General features: G+C 51.3%; 1 protein-coding gene across 2 annotated transcripts; it reads left to right on the top strand.

Annotated features, from left to right (window-relative positions):
• Window positions 1-193: 193 nt before the first annotated feature.
• On the top strand, window positions 194-9339 carry Hectd3 (HECT domain E3 ubiquitin protein ligase 3). Of its 2 annotated transcripts, none has more exons than XM_052717557.1 (21): window positions 194-741; window positions 856-1016; window positions 1281-1373; window positions 1452-1587; window positions 1810-1925; window positions 2014-2127; window positions 2263-2345; window positions 2705-2870; window positions 3239-3320; window positions 4339-4521; window positions 4682-4734; window positions 4903-4967; window positions 5282-5385; window positions 5638-5757; window positions 5860-5949; window positions 7302-7508; window positions 7711-7840; window positions 7936-8010; window positions 8137-8218; window positions 8313-8384; window positions 8508-9339. In XM_052717557.1, exons 1-21 carry the CDS (start codon window positions 286-288, stop codon window positions 8590-8592), a joined length of 2673 nt encoding a protein of 890 aa, XP_052573517.1. In that variant the 5' UTR covers window positions 194-285; the 3' UTR covers window positions 8593-9339. The 2 variants fall into 2 exon arrangements, with proteins under 2 accessions (XP_052573517.1, XP_052573518.1); XM_052717558.1 differs by having other exon boundaries at window positions 195-654.
• Window positions 9340-15426: the final 6087 nt, after the last annotated feature.

The raw sequence follows: 15426 nt of genomic DNA, 5'->3' as shown, positions 1-15426 counted from the left end.
CGAGGTCGAAACTAGCCTGTGCTGCATAATGAGACCCTACCTCAAGAGTCTACTTTTGAGTCTGGTTGGGTTAGCCGGGGACGGGGTCACAAAATAGGGAATATCGTTGAGTGTCAGAGCACACCTGACCATCCGGTGGCAATAGGCTGTGCACTTAATCCAAAACATACGGCCAAGTAGGGTGGAAGGCGGAGCAGGGCGTGGTGGGAAGCTGAGCTTGCGGTCTCCCTGCTGTTGCTGCGGGCCAAGGTTTCCCTGGACGAGTTTCACCTCCGCGGCTTCACCATGGCTGGCCCTGGCCCCGGAGCGGCGCTCGAGTCCCCCCGACAGCTCCTGGGCCGCGTGCGCTTCCTGGCCGAGGCGGCGCGGAGCCTCCGGGCCGGGCTGCCGCTGCCCGCGGCGCTGGCTTTCGTGCCGCGAGAGGTGCTCTACAAGCTCTACAAGGACCCGGCGGGACCGTCGCGCGTGCTGCTGCCTGTGTGGGAGGCAGAGGGCCTGGGGCTGCGTGTAGGTGCCGCGGGCCCTGGCCCCGGCACCGGCTCGGGACCGCTGCGCGCCGCCCGCGACAGCATTGAGCTCCGGCGTGGCGCCTGTGTGCGCACCACCGGCGAGGAGCTGTGCAATGGCCACGGCCTCTGGGTGAAGTTGACCAAGGTGCGCCCCGGTGGGCCGGGACCCAGCCAAAGACCCCCCTGGATCCGGCCAAAGCCGTGGTTGGTTGTTCCGCCCTCTTTTCCCATAGTGAGCTGGCATTGCTTTCGGTGCTCTTTGCCCTGGGCTGGACTGGGCGAGCCGCTGGGCTGCTCCCTGACATCTGTGCCCTGACGGCTGTCCCCATCTGGCATGTCCCTGCAGGAGCAGCTGGCCGAACACCTGAGTGACTGCGGACTGGACGAAGGCTGGCTTCTGGTATGTCGCCCGGCGGAGGGCGGGGCCCGCCTTGTACCCATCGACACTCCAGACCACCTGCAGCGGCAGCAGCAGCTCTTCGGTGTAGACTACCGGCCGGTGCTCAGGTCCTGCAAGTGAAAGAACGCGACTTGGTGTCCAGCAGGGCAAGGGGTTTGGAAGTGCGACCCAAATCCAGACCTTGGGTTGTGTGAGATTTTGGGTTGTGTGAGATTTTGGGGTGGCAAGAACAGGCAGAGATGAGACCTGGAAGGGGTGGCATAAGGTTTCTGGAGGCTTGGAGGTAGAACTCTAGAGAAGGCTCTAGACCTTGGAGGTGGTGTCCTGTTGCCCATACCTCCCTCCTCATTCACCCGACTCTGTGCCCACAGATGGGAACAGGTGGTGGACCTGACATACTCACATCGCCTAGGGTCCAGGCCTCAGCCAGCAGAGGCCTACACGGAAGCGATACAAAGACTACTGTGAGTTATCTGGAGTGGGGTGGAAGAGGAGGGAGCCGGGCCTGAACCCAGCCTAATCAGGGGTTTGGGGTTGCTTAGCTATGTGCCCCCAACATGGACATTTGAGTGCGACGAGGACCTGATCCACTTCTTATATGACCACCTGGGCAAAGAAGATGAGAACCTGGGTAGTGTGAAGCAGTATGTGGAAAGCATAGATGTTTCCTCCTACACGGTGGGTGCTGAGACTCCTCCTGTGGCTAGATGCAGTCACATTCCTCAATGCTAGGTCCAGAACTCACTCCCATTGCCAAACCGGGGCCAAACCATCGTCCCCACAAGCCACACTTTGTGCCTCTCCTCTTGGAACCCAGACACCCTTCCCTACCCCACACCCACCCCAACTCAAACACTTGCCCAGTGCAGATGTGACTCCACCTTTCTGCCCCTACCCTAGGAGGAGTTCAATGTGTCCTGCCTGACGGATAGCAATGCAGACACCTACTGGGAGAGCGATGGGTCCCAGTGCCAACACTGGGTACGGCTTACCATGAAGAAAGGCACAATTGTCAAGTGAGTGGGCTCTGGGCCGGACAGGGTGGGTGAGCCATGTGCTCTGGGTGCCTAGAGACTCACTCAGACACATACTCTGAACCTTCAGGAAGCTGCTACTCACAGTGGATACCACAGATGACAACTTCATGCCTAAGCGGGTAGTGGTCTATGGGGGTGAAGGGGACAACCTGAAGAAGCTGAGTGACGTGAACATTGACGAGTGAGCAAGCTGCCCCGGGGTGGGAAGTGGGGTATGATCTTAGCAATGGGTCCAAGCTCAGCTTGAATGGAACCCCAGAAGTTCCTGAGGGCCTAAGGCAGCAAGTATCTGAACTGCTTTATACCTGTCTCCTAGGACTCTGATTGGGGATGTCTGTGTCTTGGAGGACATGACTGTCCACCTTCCAATCATCGAGATCCGAATCGTTGAGTGTCGAGGTGGGGCTTAAGGCTATAAGGAATCCCAGGATGTGGTTGGGGGCAAGCTGACAGTATGGAGAGAAGGGAATTGGCTTGGAGTTAGGGTAAAGCTATGGGGCCAGAGATAGGTATAAGCCAACCTTAAAGCCATAGGGATAGTCAAGCTCATCTAGAAAAGGAACTTGTGTTAGGATCCACAGGCATCCCAACAGCATAGAGGCGGAATGAATATATAAATATCAGAACCGTGTGATAGAATCTAGAAGCCTCCAGTGGCTAACTGACAAAATGCCAACCTTTAAGGAGCCATTCCCGGGTCTGAGGGCCAAGAAAGCTGCAGTCACAGGAAATGACCATACTCTGACCCTTTCCCTCAGATGACGGGATTGATGTTCGTCTTCGAGGGGTCAAGATCAAGTCCTCTAGACAGCGGGAGCTAGGCTTGAATGCAGACCTGTTCCAGCCAGCCAGTCTGGTGCGATATCCACGCCTAGAAGGCACTGACCCAGAAGTACTATACCGAAGAGCTGTCCTTCTGCAGAGGTAGCTATGGTGCTGGCCCTGCATGCCTCTCTTTTCCCTAAGCCTTGGGAATCTACATGGAGGAGGCCCCAAAGTCTGGTAAAAATAAACTAGTCCGCTTTGAGGGCCAGAGCATCTCTTGATCATCGCTCTGTCCCTGTGGATTAGAGACTGGGGTCTTACATCCATGCTAAATTCTGTTTGTTTTGTTTTTGAGACAGGGTTTCTCTGTGTAGCCTTGGCCATCCTGGAACTCACTCTGTAGACCAGGCTGGCCTTGAACTCACAGAGATCTGCCTGCCTCTGCCTTCTAAGTACTGGGATTAAAGGGGTGCCCCACCACTGCACAGCATCCACGCTGAACTCTTTATCTTCACGCATTACCACAGATTCATCAAGATCCTGGACAGTGTCCTGCACCACCTGGTACCTGCATGGGACCACACACTGGGCACCTTCAGTGAGATTAAAGTGAGTCTGAACCCTGCAGTACTAACCTGGGCACTGGGTTCCTCCTTCCCGTTCATCTGGTTTTCACTCTTTAGCAGAAAGTTCCTGAAACCCCTAGGGCTATAGACCCTTTCTGCTTCTGGAAACCAAGAACAAAGCCAGACACAAGTGATGAAAAGTTAGGGTTTGGGGGGCTAGTTCCCGCACAGGTGTGTGAAGTAGGCAGTAGGAGGGAGAGGAGGAACCGCACAGGTGGGCAGCTATACGAAAGGTGCCCACTGGGGGCTGCGGCAGCGCCACAGGACTTAAAGAGAACATACAGCTCGGTGTGAGGGTGACGTGGATGAGACTGGAAAGGGGCTGACGGGAAGCATAGGCTGCGTCTCAGGAGCCTCGTGTACCAGGGTGTGAAGTAGGGACTTAGCTATGGTCAGTGGAACTATTAGAAAGCTTGTAAGAAGCCTGTGGTAGTGGCGCACGCCTTTAATCCCAGCACTCGGGAGGCAGAGGCAGGAGGATCTCTGTGAGTTTAAGGCCAATCTGGTCAATAGATCGAGTTTCAGGACAGCCAGGACTACACAGAGAAACCCTGTCCTGAAAAACAAACAAAAATAATAAAAATAAAAAAAGAAAGCAGCCGGGCGGTGGTGGCGCACGCCTTTAATCCCAGCACTCGGGAGGCAGAGCCAGGCGGATCTCTGTGAGTTCGAGGCCAGCCTGGGCTACCAAGTGAGTTCCAGGAAAAGGCGCAAAGCTACACAGAGAAACCCTGTCTCGAAAAACCAAAAAAAAAGAAAAAAAAGAAAAGAAAAAGAAAGCGAGAAACAAACAAACAAACCCGTAAGGTAATATTAGATTTGTGTTGTTGTTTTACAGAGTTCCCCTTTGTGCTTAGTTTAAGGAAGAAACTATAGGCAAGCACAGAATGAACGAGGCTTGACTGGGATGGTAAAATTGGGTCTAGCCATAGAGGAAAGTCCCAGGGCTAGACAAAAGCTGCCTGTCTACTGAGGCTGCCCTGGCCACCTTTCCTCACCAGCAAGTGAAACAGTTCCTACTGCTGTCACGCCAGCGGCCCAGCTTGGTAGCACAGTGCCTTCGTGATTCGGAAAGCAGCAAGCCCAGCTTCATGCCACGGCTGTACATCAACCGCCGCCTTGCCATGGAACACCGTGCCTGCCCTTCTCGGGACCCTGCCTGCAAGAATGCAGTCTTCACCCAGGTCTGGCCCACCGGGATCAGACTGAGGGAGGGTCAGTGAAGGGCCTAGGGCTTTAGTCCAAGAGGGACTTGAGCAAGGTCTTTGGGCAGGAGTAGGGACAGCTTTTTAACATAAACCTCCGTACGGCTCCCACTTACTCCCATTTCCTCATGTCCCCCAGGTTTATGAAGGCCTCAAGCCTTCTGACAAGTATGAAAAGCCCTTGGACTACAGGTATGGCGTGAGGGTTAGGGACTTGCCCAGGGTCTGTACATCCACACACTGCACCTCACACCTCTCACTATTCCCACTCTATAGTCTTTTCCTAGCTGGTATCTGGGCCAGTTAATGTGCCTGAGCTCAGCCCTAGCATAACAGAGATCCATCCATCCCTATTTCCAGGTGGCCCATGCGCTATGACCAGTGGTGGGAATGTAAATTCATCGCAGAAGGCATCATTGACCAAGGTGAGGCCATGACATGGGCTCCAATTGTTATCCTTTTAGAGTGTTAGCACCTTCTGGGATTACCAGCTAATAGACACAGGAAGCCTGCTTGTTACCCCCCCCCCCTTTTTTTTTTTTTTTTGGTTTTTCGAGACAGGGTTTCTCTGTGTAGCTTTGCGCCTTTCCTGGAACTCACTTGGTAGCCCAGGCTGGCCTTGAACTCACAGAGATCCGCCTGGCTCTGCCTCCCGAGTGCTGGGATTAAAGGCGTGCGCCACCACCGCCCGGCTTGTTACCCCTTTTGAAAGCCCAGCTGAAAGCTTCTGTCATTTCAGGTGGTGGCTTCCGTGACAGCCTGGCAGATATGTCAGAAGAGCTGTGCCCCAGCTCAGCGGACACCCCTGTGCCTCTGCCCTTCTTCGTGCGCACGGCGAACCAGGTGACTGTCTCCCCACCCACCACCAAATTTCCGCCACCTCTGCAAATCTCTTGAGAACCAGACAGAGCTGGAGGGGGCAGTGGAGGGACCGAATTACCTGGGCAGCCTCTGCACAAAGGAAAGGAGCATCCTTCTACATTAGGAGGGATGGTGGAGGGGGAGCAGTAGACTTCCGGTGAAGTCTTTAGGGTACCTGTGGTAGGAAAATAGGGTCTACCCCATGTCCTGCTGATAGCTCTGTCTCTGGGGCAGGGCAATGGCACTGGTGAGGCCCGGGACATGTATGTGCCTAATCCGTCTTGCCGAGACTTTGCCAAGTATGAGTGGATCGGACAGCTGATGGGGGCTGCCCTTCGGGGTAAGGAGTTCCTGGTGAGTAACACCATCACCACCTGTCAGCTAAGCCCAGACCTCGAAAGAAGGGCCTGCAAACCTGAGAGGCTCAGTGAGAAGACAAATGTGTTTGTCACGCAGGTATTGGCCCTGCCTGGGTTCGTGTGGAAGCAGCTGTCTGGTGAGGAGGTGAGCTGGAGCAAAGACTTCCCAGCTGTGGACTCCGTGCTGGTGAGCAGGACCTGGACCCGTGTTTCCTCTGCCCAGACCCACTGCTTCCAAGTACATGTGTTCCCTCTGTAGTCCCATCGACTCCCATGGATTCAGCTGCTGTCTTTGCTCTGATAACCCCTAAAATCCTTACCTCCAGCTCGCACTTCTCTCCTCAGCCTGGGGCCATATGTGCATCTACCTCAAGATGGCCCATCTGACTCTTGCATTCTGCACTCTTCACCTTATCCCCAGTCCACCACCTCTTGGGCTCCAGGCTCAGAATTGCACCCCCAACCCTTTTGCCCATGCCAAAGTCAGCAGGGTCTTTTTGTGTTTATTCTGATTTTTGCCTTTATTTTTTTTAGCATATTTGTGTGTTTGTGTGTGTGTGTGTGCGTGTGTGTGTGCGTGCGTGCGTGCGTGTGTGTGTGTGTGTGTGTGTGTGTGTGTGTGTGTGTATGTGTGTAGGTAGGTAGGTGGGTAGGTAGGTAGATAGGTAGGTAGGTAGGTGCACCATGGTACATATGTAGAGGTCAGAGGACAACTTTTGGGAATTGGATCTCTTTCCACCATGAGATCCTGGGAGTTGAACTCAGGTCATGAGACTTGTGGCAGGTGCTTTTATGCACGGAACCATCTTGCCGGCCCTGTGTTTTCCTCTTTGCAGTAGGGTCTCATGTAGTAGAGGATATGCAGTTGAGGAGGATGGCCTTGAACTTCTCATCTTCCTGCTCCACCTCCTAAATGCTGGATTGCAGGCATGTGCCAGCCACCATGCCTGGCTTAGGGTCACCCTAACTCTTCTCCCCACCACATCCTGTCCAGTCTCTCCCTGGATTTAGTGTGCTAATTCCCCCATCACTGCTGTCCCCGCGGTTCGGGCCACCTTTTCTTCTGTCCCAGCTGTGTATTGTGAAAGCTAATGCCCCGTCTCTGTTCTTGTCCATCTCATTCCACGCTGCCAGAGTCAGTCATTTCACTGTCCTCGGTTAAACCACGTGATGACCGCTTTGGGCTTAGGGCAGTAGGAACTCTGTAAAGACCTTACCTGACTCCTGTGTCTCAGCCACTGACTCACACTCAGGCTCTAAGCAAAACATTCTTGAGGCCTTTTGAGTTTTCAGCTTTGTCCGAGATGTTCTCTCTCCCGACTTCCCTTGCGGCCAAGCCAATTCCCAGCTGTCCTTTGGGTCAGGCCAGGTGCCATTTCCTGCAGGATGCCAACCCTAACCTCCAAGGCTGGCTGGGTATTGTCTCAACGCTTTCATGGCCCTTTACTGGTCTCTGCACTCTACATTACCCACAGGAAGACAGAGACTGTCTCCCCAGTGAGGAGCTGACACCCCTGCTTCTCTCTCCCCAACCCTCAGGTGAAGCTCCTGGAAGTGATGGAAGGGATGGACAAGGAGACATTTGAGTTCAAGTTCGGGAAGGAGCTAACATTCACCACCGTACTGAGTGATCAGCAGGTGGTGGAGCTGATTCCTGGGGGCACAGGCATCGTGGTGGGATACGAGGACCGCTCTCGCTTCATCCAGCTGGTGCAGAAGGCTCGACTGGAGGAAAGCAAGGAACAGGTAGCAAACCGGAGCTCTGGACCTTCCCAGCCCCTTCCCTGTACAGCCGGAGAGCCGGCCGGTAGGCCACCACTACCAGTCCCCATTCTAGCTCTCACCATAACTGTGCCCCTCATTCCTGCTGACCAGTGAGTAGAGATGTCCCCAGTGTGTGCTGAAAGGAGCGTCCTCTTTCCCAGCCGGACTTTTCCCTCCTCCCTAGGTGGCAGCCATGCAGGCAGGTCTGCTGAAGGTGGTACCACAGGCTGTGCTGGACCTGCTGACCTGGCAAGAGCTGGAAAAGAAGGTGTGTGGGGATCCGGAGGTCACTGTGGATGCTCTGCGCAAGCTCAGTGAGTTCTGGGGATGGGGCAGTGAAGCCGGAGGGCGATTCTTAAGGACTAGCAGAATGAGACCTAAGAATGGATTCTTGCCTTGGCCCCTGCAGCTCGGTTTGAGGACTTTGAACCATCTGACACGCGAGTGCAGTACTTCTGGGAGGCTCTGAACAATTTCACCAATGGTCAGTAGAGGGCAGCGTGCCACTTGCATTGCCTTGGGACCGCTTGTGGGCTGGAGGGGCGGATTGAAGTTGTAGAAGCTCCGGTCGCCATCAGTGCAAGCCTTAATTCTCTTCTCCTCCACCCAGAGGACCGGAGCCGCTTCCTGCGCTTTGTCACTGGCCGCAGCCGCCTCCCAGCTCGGATCTACATCTACCCAGACAAACTGGGGTGAGTGTGAGCACAGAGAAGGGCCTGAGGTGCCTTCCACATACACACATCCCGCTACAGCTCCTCCTAACCTTTTGCCTCTCCAAACTCCCAGCTATGAGACCACAGACGCTCTGCCTGAGTCTTCCACCTGCTCCAGCACGCTCTTCCTCCCGCACTATGCCAGGTGAGTTTTCCTAGGTTCATGTTCGGGGGGTGACGTCCTCGTGTGGAAGGGTGGCGGGCAGCAAAGTGCACCCCTGGGCGCAGCAGAGCTGCCTGCCTAACCACCTTCCTTCCCCTCCTTTAGTGCCAAGGTATGTGAGGAGAAGCTCCGCTATGCCGCCTACAACTGTGTGGCCATCGACACGGACATGAGCCCCTGGGAGGAGTGAGGCTGTGCCTAAGCCCTCACCCGGGCCAACCCAGTTTGAGTCTCAACAGAAGGGACGAACACCTCAGCACAGTGGGCCCTGCGCTGTGTGCAGCTGCCGTGGGAGCCACGAGTAGACACTAGTGGTCCAGCCCCCGCAGACCCACAAGCCCTCCTCCTCCTGGGGCTTGCTCTGTGAGAGGCATCTTCCACAAGCCCCGCCGCACAAGCTGCCAGGCCTGAGCTACTTGAAGGGGGCCTCTAGCTCCCCAACCCGAGGACTTTGACCCCATCTTTGGTCTCCCCCATTTCCCCCTCTTTTCTAGCTTCAGCCACGGCTCAAAATGTTTAAAAATTGATAGGATGGTACTTCAAGCAAGGAGCCAAGGACACAGAGTGGTCATCTTCCTTGGTCACGTATCCCCAAGAATGAGGCCCCAGTTGCATACCCCAGCCCTTGCATACTAGTCTTCTCCCTCCCATAGCAGAGGTGTGTGAGCTTTGTCCTTCCAGCGGCTTAGAATGTCCGTCCACTCGACGTTGAGTCTTTCCTCATCCCCTCTGCGTGATGCCAGCCCAACTCCTTGTCTGCTCCTTCAACCACCCCCCAGATCTCACACAGTCGTGGATCCTTTTACCGTACTCTAAAATATTTAAAGCCTAGACGTTAAACCTGCTCCGAGGGCTGTGTACACCCTGAGAGCCTCCATGACACTCCTTTAGAAGGTCTTGCACATGGGAAAATTGAATAAATTAATGCGTTCATTTCTTCAGGGTGTGCTTTTGTGATGTGATCCCTACTAAACTCATGGTGCTACTATGTCCTGGAAGGAACTCTGACACGCTTCTGGTAGCAGGGGACATGTGCCTAATGGTAGTGGTGGGGCTTCCCAGTGACACGTTACGTCTGGAGTGCAGGCTAGGAATGAAAGCCCAGAGCAGAGGACAGAAGGCCGGCACATCTCGAAGTGAACGTGGTGATTTAGAGCTTGGAAGCCCACCGCCAGAAGCAAGTGAGCAGGAAGATGGTACATGGAGGGTAGAGCTGGGACAGCTGACTTTGACAGACTTGGAGCCCCAGGTGCCTCATAACTAAGGCACCGAGACTCTTGCCCCAAGTACTTGCCTTGCACCCTCAAGCACAGTCCACTGGACAGTTGTCTTGGTGTCCTGGTACAATGTATGGCCATTAGTTGCCTATCAAAGCAGAGCATGTGTGACTGCCCAGACCTCTCTCCCACCCTGGAACTCACACCCCAACTGAGCCTCCTGGGCAGCCCTGTCCTGCCCATGCACTTTGGGTGGCCTACAGAAAACATGCATGAACACCCTCCTCCCTACCCCACTCCCCCACAGGGAGCCGAAGCAGCAGGAATCCCAGGAGCTGCACGTCCACTAAGCTCTGTTCTCAGCATCTCCCCCTGGCTCTGCTGGTGGAAGGCGTGCCTCCCCACTCTGTCTCCCCTGTAAGTGCTGTGGGGTGCAGTTGGTCTCTGCCCGGACAGCTGTCCTTAGTAGCTCTAACACTAGCAGCCTGCTTTGCTTTCATTTAGAAATAAAGCCTGTTCCTGCCAGTGGTGGTGCACGCCTTTAATCCCAGCACTCGGGAGGCAGAAGTAGGTGGATCTCTGTGAGTTCGAGGCCAGCCTAGTCTACAGAGTGAGTTCCAGGACAGCCAAGGCTCCACAGAGAAACCCTGTCTTGGGAAAAGATAAAAAAGAAAGAAATGGAGCATACAGCACAGGTGTCAGGCATCAAGTCTTAAGCGCCATGGCTAAATGGGTTGTTTTTGCACCACAGCACACTTAACGGGACACTGCTGCATCTTCCCAGTGTGTAACAGTGTGCAGCATGCATCCTCTCCGCGATGAATTACCATACTTCCTTCTAAGTATGGACCCACTGAAACATCTGTCTCTTTCTTTAAAAGCTTTATTTTACTGTTAAAATTGTGTGTACACATGTATGTTTGTATGGAGTGTGTGTACATGAATGTAGGCACCCAAGGAGGCCATGAGGACACTGGATCCCCTAGAGCTGAAGTTACAGGCATCTGTGAGCCGTCTGGTATAGGTGCTAGGTACTAACCTCAGGTCCTCTGGAAGATCAGTGAGTGCTCTTAACTCTCTGCAGCCCTGGAACATTGGATTCTTTATATGTTCCATCTAATTAAATATCTCTGAGAAACACTTCCTCCAACCCCCACTTTTGTTTTGTTTCTGAGACAGGGTCTTGCTGTGTAACCTTGGCTGGCCTGGTCTGAAACTCCTTATGTAGACCAGGCTGGCCATCAGCCTGCAGCAGTACGGCCTCTACCACCCACATGCCGAGAGTTCAGGCAGGCACCCGCCACCACACTCGGTCTAAAACCCTTTAATGTGAAGGGGTTTTGCCGTGGCCTGCTCTGGGACATCCTGTGTATTGCAACTGTTCTCCTCATGAAAGGAGGTAAGAGCGCCCTCATGAAGTTGCTGTGGCGACAAATGTGTGGTCTGTGACAACAGGGTCAGCACACACGGTCAGCAGTTTACAAACCGTCAGTTTTCATTCTCGCTTCTGGTGTTACCGTTTTCCTCTGTGCTGCACTTCCTTGGCCAGTTTGTTCTCTCTCTCTCTCTCTCTCTCTCTCTCTCTCTCTCTCTCTCTCTCTCTCTCTCTCTCTCTCTCTCTCTCTCTCGCCTTGTGCGCACACCTTTAATCCCAGCACTCAGGAAGCAGAGGCGGGCGAACCTCTTGAGTTCAAGGCCAGCGTGGTCTACAGAGTGAGTTCCAGGGCAGCCAGGGAAACACAGAGAAACCCTGTATCAGGAGAGAGAGAGAGAGAGAGAGAGAGAATCCAAAAACAGTCTTCACATTTCTCATTGCTTTTATGGAGGAGAGAATTTTTGGATGTCTGGAAACGTATTATTTTTAGTAATATAAACTGCTCCCTTTTTCTTCTAAATTTATTGGATAGGAAGTCATGGAGACTGAGCTGAAGGTGCTCGCCACCAAGCCCAAGGACCTAAGTTCAATCCCTAATGTCCATAATGTGGAAGGAGAGAACCAGTTCCTGCATGTTGCGCTTGCCCCCCCCCATGCGCACTGTGCACATGTATATACATACATCCACACAAATAAATACATGTTAAAAAACAGTTTTTTGGAAAAAGAACAGTTGAAGAGGGACTGGAGATGGAGTTTTGGGGAACAAGACTTGACAAACATAAGCAAGACCTAGAGAGATGTTGAAGTATAAAAGATTTCAATGAAACAAATCTCAAGTTTAAATATTCTCTGATGGACCAGGGATGTAGCTCAATGTAAAGTGCTTGACCAAGTGTGAGCCCTGGGTTTCCCCTGTACTGAGGTTGGGGAGAGGGCTTCTATAATCTTAAGTTCTGAGCTGGGAAGATAAATCTGTCAGTAAATTAGTGAGACCTGACCTCAGAGCCCATGTGAAAAAGCTGGATGTGGTGTTCACATTTGGTATCCCAGCACTGGCGAGGCGGAGACCAGATCTTGGAGGCTTGCTAGCCAGCCTCGCCTGATTGATGAGCTCCAGGCTAAATGAGGAACCCTGTCTCAAGGGAAAGAGCTCCTAAGGAACTACACCTAAGGTCTACCTCGTGAGTGCCACACGTGAATAACACAAACACCTCACAGCACCTCAGTGGTCAGTGTGGTCTTCTTGCCCAACTTATTCCCCCCAAAATGTCACCTTTTAATAAACTCACTTTAGTCATCATTGTTTAAACTCTTTATAATTTAGACTGCTGGCCTTGTTAGAATGTCAAGTCTACAGAGGCTGGATCCTTATCTTTTGTTCAGATATATCACAAGAGCCCTAAAATTGTCCTTGGGAAGGAGACTGATGTGGGGAATAATTCCAAGTAAGCATCAACTATAGACACTGAGTAACTAGTTGTTAAATGAATAAACAAAATATGACCTCAAAACCCTATTTCCAATTAAAAAGGGAGGAACCAAAAGTCTGAAAAGTTGTTTATGATAAAAGTGGCGAAACCACCAAATTAATCAAATTACTTCTTTAAAAACTGACCCATTGGGGCTGGAGAGATGGCTCAGCTGTTAAAGGCTAGGCTCACAACCAAAAATAAAAACCGACCCATCAGCTTAGAACACCAATGTCTTGACTTCAAAGTCACCGATGGTGGGAGTTCTCTGTGCTTGAAGAAGTCCTAATTTGTGGGGGTTGCTGCCAAGCATTCATTTTATAACAGTAAACAATTCGGCATCATTCTCTCTGTGACTTATCATTAGTCCCTTGGTGATCACTAAGCTTATGTGCAAAAATTGAGTTGGAAGTACTTTAGTTCTCGCAATTAGCAGCCAAAGTAGACTTTTTCTCATTTTTATCTTTCAGTGCTCTAACAATAACAATTCCCCACCACACTGACAAGCTCACAGCCAAATGGAATAGATGAGCATTATGATGTGGCCAGCAAATTCCCAAAGAGAGATCTCTAGCAGACTGTGGGAAGAGTATCTGTGAGCCAAGGCCCAACTTTGGAAGATTTCTTTTGTTTCTCACACTACAGAGGACTTGCCCTTCTGAGCCTACCTCATCCACCTTAAGAAATGAGATGTAATCACTTGTGAACAGAAAAGCATTATTAGGAACAACTCATTTCTAATAAGCATTTACAAAGTACCTCCTGTATACTTGATATATACTAATATGCACGAGCCTAGTCACTCGAGAATAGCATGAACCAAATTAGAAGGCATCTTCAGGAGAGGAGTTAGCAGTTAGGCTTTTGGCCTAGTTTCCCTATCACTAAATGGGATGTTAAAGGAAAATTCAAACTAATTAAATTATTCACTTAGCACATCTTAGGTCCTGGGAAGAAAGGAACAAATAAAATACAGCCTTTCGCCGGGAGGTGGTGGCGCACGCCTTTAATCCCAGCACTTGGGAGGCAGAGGCAGGCGGATCTTTGTGAGTTCGAGGCCAGCCTGGGCTACAGAGTGAGTTCCAGGAAAGGCACAAAGCTACACAGAGAAACCCTGTCTCAAAAAAAAAAAAAAAAAAAAAAAAAAAAAAAAAAAAAAAAAAAACCCCAAAAAAATATGTAGCCTTTCTCCTCAAAGAATTTGATTAAAAAAATACCTGAAAAGGCCTGGAGAGATGGCTCAGCAGTTAAGAGCACTGGCTGCTCTTCCAGAGGACTCAGGGTCAATTCCCAGCACCCAAATGGTGGCTCACAATCATCTGTAACTCCAGTTCCAGGGGACTCAATGCCCTCTTCTGGCCTTTATGGATACCAGGCATGCATGTGGTGCACAGACATACATGTAGGCAAAACACTCATACATGAAAAATGTTTTTTCCGAGACAGGGTTTCTCTGTGTAGTACTGAGTGTCTTGGAACTTGCTCTGTAGACCAGGCTGGCCTTGAACTCAGGGACCTGTCTGTGTCCGCCTCCTGGGTGCTGTGATCAAAGGCATGCTCCACCATGCCTGGCTATAAGAAATATTTAGAGAAGAAGAAGAAAGCTGTAGTATTTTGTGGTGAGTATCCTAAGTACTAGATGTCCTCGGAGCCTGGAGGAAGAAATTCACAATGCAACAGGGTTTTGTTGTATTCTGACAGGCTCTCACACTGTACACACTGTAGCCCAGGCTAGCCTGAAACTCATCATGTAACCCAGACTGGCCTAGTACTCATGGCCTTCCTGCCTCAGTCTCCTGAGTGCCGGGACTACAGGTATCAGCCACCACTCAGCAGCAATTTTAATACCTCCCAGGAAGCTTTTTAGGGATGAATTAGGACAAAAACCACTTTTGAAAGAATACCAAGACATCTTTTCCCTTTTTCATCATACTGATGTTTGCATTGATGGTGCAAAAATAATGGTGGGTGATTATTTAGCATGAATCAAAGCAGTGGCCCCAAACTATCCTATTGATCACCTAATTCCTCAAAGCCCAGAACTTGGCAGTAGAAATGAAATAAGGGGCTGGAGAGACGGCACAGTGGGTGAGGACACTTAATGTTCTTGCAGAGGACCTGGTTTTGGTTCCCAGCATCCATATGGTGGCTCACGACCATTTCTAACCCCAGTTCCAGGGGCTCCTATGACCTCTTCTGGTCTCCTCCAGCACCAGGCAAGCACTCGGTAAACATATATACATGCAGGCAAAACACTCATACACATAAAACTAAAATTTTTGTTTGTTTGTTTGTTTGTTTTTTGAGACAGGGTTTCTCCATTATCCCTGGCTGTCCTGTAAAACAAAAACAAAAAAACTGTATTTATTCTTCTAGTTTCTCCTCCCTCTACTCCCCTCAGTCCCTCCCATTCACCTCCGCTCTCCCCCAGATCCTCTTCCTCCTGTTTCCCTTCAGAAAAGAGCAGGCATCCCAGGGACATCACCAGAACATGACATAACGGGTTACAATAAGACTAGGTACAAACCCTCATATCAAGGCTGGATGAGGCAACCCAGCAGAAGGAAAAGGGTCCCAAGAGCAGGCAAGAGTCAGTGACATCCCCCACTCTCACTGTTGAGTCCCACAAGCACACCAAGCTACACAACCATAACACATATGCAGAGGACTTAGCTCAGACCCATACAGACTTCATGATTGTCACTTCAGCCTCTGGGAGCCCCTACGAGCTCTGCTTAGTTGATTCTGAGGGCCATGTTGTTGTGGTGTCCTCAACCCCTCTGGCTCCTACAACCCTTCTTCCCCCTCTTCTGTAGGGTTCCCCAAAACTAAAAATTTTCAAATAAATATTTTATATTAATTTGATAATTTTATTAAATCTGGGCCCTAAAGTACATGCCTTTTTACTATTCCATGTGGTGAAATAGGTGTGTGTGTGTGTGTGTGACTTCTGGGCATAC

This window comes from Peromyscus californicus, unplaced genomic scaffold, assembly GCF_007827085.1.
Source record: "Peromyscus californicus insignis strain IS unplaced genomic scaffold, ASM782708v3 Scaffold_5__1_contigs__length_169319896, whole genome shotgun sequence".
NCBI classification, from domain to species: Eukaryota; Metazoa; Chordata; class Mammalia; order Rodentia; family Cricetidae; genus Peromyscus; species Peromyscus californicus.
This window is presented reverse-complemented; position numbering and strand designations above follow the sequence as displayed.

Coding starts and splice junctions, on each gene's coding strand:
- Hectd3 (XM_052717557.1), top strand. CDS start 286: ATGGCTGGCCCTGGCCCCGGAGCGGCGCTCGAGTCCCCCCGACAGCTC. Junction 1,926..2,013: donor AAGAAAGGCACAATTGTCAA/GTGAGTGGGCTC, acceptor CTGAACCTTCAG/GAAGCTGCTACTCACAGTGG. Junction 4,522..4,681: donor AGAATGCAGTCTTCACCCAG/GTCTGGCCCACC, acceptor CATGTCCCCCAG/GTTTATGAAGGCCTCAAGCC.